Raw genomic sequence first — 7,057 nt, forward strand, 5'->3', positions numbered from 1 at the left:
GCAGGTGCATTCATCTCTCTTTTTTCCCCCCTTCCTTTCTTGCTGCTTTTTCGGGGTTGGGGGGGAGGGGGGGCCGCACTGGTTCCTTTCCTGCTGGAGGTGGAGAGAAAAAAGGATGTCCAGGGTTTCTCCAGCATTCACCAGCCGTGCTCCTGCTTGAAGACCCCTCGAAATCGCCCCCTTTCCCCACCAGGCATCAGCGGGCAGCAGCTGATGGGATGTGATGAGCTTCTCTCCAGCAGCATCCTCAGCATCGTAACCCCCGGCCCTTTGCTCTCTGCAGGATGGCTCGGTTTGGAGATGAGATGCCGGCCCGCTACGGGGCTGGAGGCATCGGGGGAGCTGGCTCCGGGGGAACAGCAGGCGGTGGAGGCAGCCGGGGTGCAGGGGGTGGCCGCCAGGGCGGGCCCCCTGGGGCACAGAGGATGTACAAGCAGTCGATGGCCCAGCGAGCCCGCACCATGGCTCTCTACAACCCCATCCCTGTCCGGCAGAACTGCCTGACGGTCAACCGGTCCCTCTTCCTCTTCAGCGAGGATAACGTGGTGAGGAAATACGCCAAAAAGATCACCGAATGGCCATATCCTTTCTGGTGGGCCCCTTCCACCCCTTCTCCTTCCTAGACACGGTTGCCTTATCCCTGCACCCCAGCTTCCCTCCCACCCCTCTTCTCTAGGCTTGCCTTGGCTCTTCACACCTTCCTCCATCCCCCCCTCCCCCGCCAGCCCATACATCTGCATCCCCTGCTCCACTGGTCCCACACCCAGACTTCTTCACTCTCCTGCTCACCCATCCCCCAGTTGCAGACTCACACATCCCTCCAGCCATCGGCACCCCCTCATTTCACGTCCTCCCTGGACCCAGCCCCTTCCCCCCTGGTCCTCCGCACTCTCCCAACTTCCCCTCCTTCAGGGATACAGCTGCAGTCTTACCCCCACCCCACACCCAACTGCATCTGCCCCCATCCCAGCTCAGGGAGTTCACTACCTCCATAGGGGGAAGAATGCGTGGTTGGGTGTCACCTCCCCCACCTAGAGGTTGTGGGGTGGGGAGGCGGTCTACAGCAAAGAGGGCTGTCCTGTTCAGGGAGATTAGGAAGCTCAGGGCCTCTCTGCTGCCCTTTGGCAGCCACAATTGTGGAGGGCAGGCAGGAGGATGGTCTGTGTTTGCAATACTGAGAAATTAGTCCCATGCCCACAGAGGGCCAGGCACTGCTTACCTAGCTGCAGGCTGCTGGATTGGCTTCACTTCTAGCCAGGGTGGGGGGCCTGAGAGAAGCGTTTGGTCCCAAGAGATGAGTATGTGTTGCACCTTCCTCTTCAGAGATCTCCCATGGGTTTCTAGCCATTCCTGTTCTGTGCTGAATTACCTTGGCCACGTGGGGCAGGGGGGCAAGCTGCCAGCAAGATCCATGGTAGAGATGCCGGGGCCTTTTGTGACAGCATCAGGCCCCTTGGGTACCACACACAGTGCCTGGAGACTTGCCCAGAAAGGATCCTGTCCCTGTGGCATTGTCAAAGGGGAGGAGGGGGAGGGAAGGGTAGAAGAAGTAAGGAAGAGACCCTTCTGCCTTGGAATCTTTCCAATGAATGGGGCCTCCAAGCTGGCTAGCAAATGCTGAGAAACTGCTTCTTCTGCCTGTTTAGCCTCAACTTTGGTATGTACCACTCTTCTTCTCTACTGTGATTTTTCCCCCCTTCTTTCTGGGTTCCCTGGGAAAGAGCAAGTCACAGAGACCCCCTTCTTTTCCCCAGCCAGCGCCTGTCCCTGCGAAGCTGGCTGGCATGCCTTTGAAAAGGGCTGTTTTCCATTCATGCTCTGGTTGATGAAGGTCTTGCATGCGTTGTTAGCTTGGTGTAGTTTTTGGTTTTTTTTAATCTCTGAGCCAGATGCCTTCATGACTTGATGCTGCCTCAGTTGGTGAAGTTATAACCTAATGTAGCATTGTGGTGGGGCAGGAGGTATGAAAGCCTGGCTGGTGCATTGGCCTGGAATTTAACGTGTGGTTTGTTGGTCTGTGGATACCTTTCTGTTGGGAGAAATGATCTCACCCAAGCGCTGGGGGTAAAGGAGTCTCTCTGGCAGTGGTGTCCAGCAGCACGGGTTTCTCTGCTGCCTGGCATGGACAAACAGTGCATGTCGGGGCCTGGTTCTCAACCAGGGATTCCAGCATCAACCTGGAACGGTCCCTTTTGGCCGGAGCAGACCCTGCCCCCTAGGTTCCCTCTGAAGACTCCTGGTGAATTAGAAGTGGTTTGGCTAGTTGCTGCTGAAAGCTGCCTTACTGAGCATGTGTGCTGCAGTGCTTGGCTCCTGGGCTGATGGGTGCTGTGGAAAGCAGGAAGGTGGAGGAGATGGGGGAAGCACTCACATTCCTGACCGCTTTTCCAGGGCACTGGCTTTGTGAGAGACACTGATTTCTCTGACCTGTTGTTTCCTGGCCTATACATCCCCTGTGACCCTTGGGGCAGGGGCTCAGAGGCAGATTTTTACTGTGTTGTGCCCAGAGTCGTGGAAGTTACATGGCTAAAGGCTGTGAGGTTCCATGTAGGCCATGCTAGCTGAATTGTTCCCTCTGGTCTACTCCCTAGCTCAGTGGTTCTCAGTCTTTGGAGACCTAGGACACCCCTTGTTAGACTCCAAGCCCCTAAGAAAAATGTTGGCATTTTGTTTTCTCTCAGTTTTTCACTACAGAAAAATCCTAGAGTAATTTTTCTCCTGCAAAGAATTCAGTCAACCCACATCAGGACAGAATGGTTTTTAACCCTCTGGTTTTCTCTCTGCAGTGTCTGGGTTTACCTCGGGAATCATGTCTGCTCACCTAACTGTGCTGACGTTGGGTGGCACCCTTGAAAGGATCGCAAGGCACCACAAGGTGCTGCTGTACCCTGGTTGAGAATCACTGTCCGCCTCCCTTTTACTGCAGTGACGTGGGGTGCCCAGAGCCCTTAGGCAAGAGTCTGATGGATATTTTGGCCCATCTTGTATGTGATTAGGGTAATGCACTATGGACTGGCACCACCCCTCCACTCCTCATCTTCCCATTCAGGGAATCTGTGTATAGCACTGTCATAAAGCTCCAAGGAAGTGAGGCACATGAGGCTGTGAAAGGAGTGTCTTGGAGCTGCTCACAAGTGATGGACTCTGGGCAATTCAGGGGCTGATTCTGCCTTCACAAACTTGCCTTTCTGCGAGGGCCAAAGCCTTGTAGGTTAGATGTTCCTTGCACACAGATGACTAGACGGTGCTGAGCCTGCCTTGGTGGGGCTGTGGCACCAAAGATTGAGCTACGTTAAGCATTCACATTGTAATGGAGTCAGCGGCCAGCGCCAGCCTAAGCCCCCTATATATGAGACCAGAACTGGGCACTGAAGCTAAGAACAGACATGGGATTTATCTCTGGATAAATCGTGTCTGTGTTGTTTTGGAACAGAAATCTCGGGCTTGGCATGGATGCAATGCTGCTAACCTAGGATAACTGGACAGGTGCCCTTTGCAGTATCCCATGATAAACTGTCCCTGCCTCTTATCCAGAATTGTTTTGTAGGATTTATTCTGAGACAATGGATATGGGCATCTGTACCAGTGTACTTTGTCCCCAGATAAAATGGTTTATCCTGGGATAAATTGCAACATCTGTTGGTGGCCTGAGAGCTCAAGACAGACTTTCCTGAGAAGGGCAGAGACCTGATGGAGCTTTGTGTCTCTGTGAAGATACTGTCTGCTGGTATTTGGTGTGCCAGGATGTGGTTATGAATGTGTGTTTTAGGGGGACAGGCCTGGGAGGGAAATCATGGGCAGATGGAAGAGTATGAATGCAGGACAGATAGGTGTATACAGACATTAGATTGACGTGCCTCCTGTCCCAGCAGAGGTTCTGGGCTGCTCCCAGTCAGAGACAGAATAACTTATAAAATCTAGTAGACTATTAATGTAACATACAAACCATTCAGGAAGAGTCTGTGGCTCGTAGGCATTTAATCAACAAATGCGGGTCCTTGTATGGGTATCTGCCTCTTGCTGCTATAGGTTCAAACCCGGGGATGAATTACGGGGCTATTGGAAATGCATGTACATCACTATGTTCAAGGCCTTCTTGTCCAACTGAGCCTCCTCACTCCCTGCAGAATTGAAGCTTTCCTTTAAGAAATGCTGTTGTGGTCTCATGGAGGGAAGAAAATGTACTTTTGACCCACATAGAATCCTAGAGACTGGGGCTGGAAGAGACCTCTAGGGGGTCACATCTAGTCCAACCCCCTGCCTGAGGCAGGATCAGCGCCATGCAAACTATCCCAGACAAATTCATTGTCCAACCTCTTAGTAACACTACATAACAACCCTGGCACAACACAAGACATTGCATCAGAACCTGCCAGAGGGAGAACAAGGGGACTTAGGCAAATCACTTGTAAATCAGAGGCAGTGATTCTTCTGCTCTATTTAGCCCTAGTGAGGTCTCTCCTGGAGTCCTGGGTCCAGTTTGGGGCCCTGTGTTTCAAGAAGGAGGTGGACAGGTTGGAAAGAGTCCAACATAGAGTGACAGTGATGATTAGGGGTCTGGGAGGCAGGACTGATGAGGACAGGCTGGAAGAACTAGAGTGATTTGAGTCTGGAGAAGAGAAGTCTGAGGGGAGATTTGATCATAGTCTTCAGATACCTGAGGAGTGATGACAGAGAGGGTGGAAATAGGCTTTTCCCTGTGGCCTCAGGGGACAGGACTAGGAGCAATGGCCTCAAGCTGCAGCAAGGGAAACTGAGGTTGGAGATAAGGAAGAACCTTCTGAGTATGAGGGGAGGGTGGTCAAGCTTTGGAACAGGCTGCTCAGGGATATGGTGGAGTCTCCATCCTTGGAAGTTTCCAAGAGCAGGTTGGCTAGACATAGGGCTGGGATGGTTAATTTGGGCTGATTCTGGCTTGAGCAGGGGTCTGGAAGATATGTTCTTTTTCACCCAGCATGTCATGAAAGGGTGGAACTTGTTGCCATCCGATGTGGTGGAAGCTGAGAGTTTAGCCAGATCTGAAAAGGGACTGGACACATTCTTGGAGGAAAGGGGCACCAGTAGCTATTGAGCATAGGAGTGAGCAGAGTGGCATCTGAATAAGAGCTTCCTAGACCTTAAATGCTGGAGGCTGTGAGTGAGAGAGGACCAGGGAGAAAAACCCAGGTCAGACCCAGTTCACTCTCCCTTCCAGCACTTGCTCTCTGCTGCCATGTGACACAGGAGACTGGGCAAGGTGGACCTAGGGTCTGACCCAGGAAGTGCCAGGTCTGATGTTCTTATGAGATGCCATGGAGATGCCTGACTTCCCTATGATCCTGGGGCACTAACATGGTACCAGTATGAAATGCTGCTGTTCTACTGGGTGAGGGGGGCTTTAACCCCCTTTTGTACTCCTTTGGCATCAACATATATGACTGTGTAAAGCACATGGCAATGGAGGGCAGGAGTCAGGCCCTGTGTCCTTGAAACTGCAAACACTGCCCTTCCCTAGGGTCCTAGCATTTAACCTTGGACCAGCCAGTCCCTGATCAGCTGCTAAGGCCAACACATATACCTCTGTGGTGCTCCCCTGACTTACAGAGCTGCAGCCCGGGCTGGGGATGGTAACTGGGCTGGTTCACTGGAGAAAGAATCAGAGTCTTCCCCGAATGTTCAGGATCTGGTCCCACGATGCCCCTTCCACTGCTTGTCATACTAGTGGCGTTTCTTGGGCTTGGGGCAATGGGGATCATGAAGGTCCATTTGACTTTGGTATAGAACCAGTCTTGGCTCTCTGGGGGCTGAGCTGTGGGGTGGGGGCTGATTGTAGTGAGTGCTGTTTTATATCTGCTTGGGGCAGCTGAAGCCAAAGGTTCAGGGCAAACATTTTCGTTGCTTTCTGCTTTTGCAAGGACTAGCCATGATGCCACATTGGGTCCTGGCCCTGTCAGGGTGGGCAGTGTCCATGGGACAGACTGTGATGGGTCCTTTTGGGGTCTGCTTCTAGGAAGCAATTACTATCCTATAATCCCCACCCCCTTCCCCCCACTTCTGCTGCATGCATCGGGGTTTTTAAGCCTTGCTCGTTGGCAGTGTGTGTTGGCTGCAGCCCAGGCTGGGGATGGCAACTAGACTGTGCCAGTGCTTCTGGTGGGACTCCACTCAGGAGGGTCCTGGCTGTAGGGTCTTGACCCTCCGCTCAGGGTCAGACCGATGCCGGATTTGGGGTCAGGAAGGAATTTTACCCACTGGTAGATTGGTATGGACTGGGGAGGGTGGGAAGAGTTTACCTTCCTACTTAGCAGGGGCACGGCCCCTACCAGGGATCTCTTGAACATCTATTAACAACCTTGTCTAGCAGTAGGATGTCAGCGGTTGTGGTCCCCCAGCTTTCCCTGTGGCAGGGTCGGGGGTGATGTCTGGTGCTGTGTCAGGGCTGACAGTCATTTTACAAAGAGTTTAGATGATGGATTTGTCTGGGATGGTTTGGATAGTGCTGATCTTGCCTCAGGCAGGGGTTTGTGACCTCTGCAGGTCCCTTCCAGCCCACCATCTCTAGGATTTCAGTGTTCCTCTTGTCCCGCTCTGTATCCAGAGGCTTCTTGATGCAAGTGTTGGTTTAATCCACATCAGAATCTGCCCCCTCCTGGGTGACTGAATGTCTCAAATACACATGTATGTTGGCCTCATGCTTGGGCATCTCAGTAGTACTGGTTCCCTTGGTATCAGAGTCCTTCCTGGTTTATGCCAAGCTCACATGACATGTCCCAGGCTAGTAAGCCCAGGGTACTGGCGGGATTAGATGGAGAAAGAACCAGTGTCTTCCCTGAATGTTTTATGGGGCTTAGCCTTGTCTTAAAGCCCCAGATCCAAGAGTCACGTGACTGCCATGGGATCTCCAGCATCTCTTAGCCATGCAGGGGGGATGTGACTGCTGAGCCCTGGGGTCTGTCGGTCCATGAGCATGAACATATGAGAGATAGCATGTGGCCACATCTCTCCCAGCTCAGCAAAGGGCTGAACGAGGAGAAATATGTTGGCCAAAGATTGGTGGGTGAGAGGGGCCATGGGGGGG

The 7,057-nt window shown here is 52.7% G+C and overlaps 1 protein-coding gene across 3 annotated transcripts in view; it reads left to right on the top strand.

Annotated features, from left to right (window-relative positions):
- Positions 1–283: 283 nt before the first annotated feature.
- CACNA1A (calcium voltage-gated channel subunit alpha1 A) overlaps positions 284–7,057 on the top strand; it is a 71,215-nt gene continuing 64,441 nt past the window's right edge. For all 3 annotated transcript variants that reach the window (XM_025203927.1, XM_025203925.1, XM_025203926.1), the window contains exon 1: positions 284–580. In XM_025203927.1, coding sequence (XP_025059712.1) covers positions 285–580 — 296 coding nt within the window. In that variant the 5' untranslated portion in view covers position 284. The remainder of the gene's footprint in view (positions 581–7,057) is intronic.

This window comes from Alligator sinensis, unplaced genomic scaffold (assembly GCF_000455745.1).
Source record: "Alligator sinensis unplaced genomic scaffold, ASM45574v1 scaffold707_1, whole genome shotgun sequence".
Classification (NCBI taxonomy): Eukaryota; Metazoa; Chordata; order Crocodylia; family Alligatoridae; genus Alligator; species Alligator sinensis.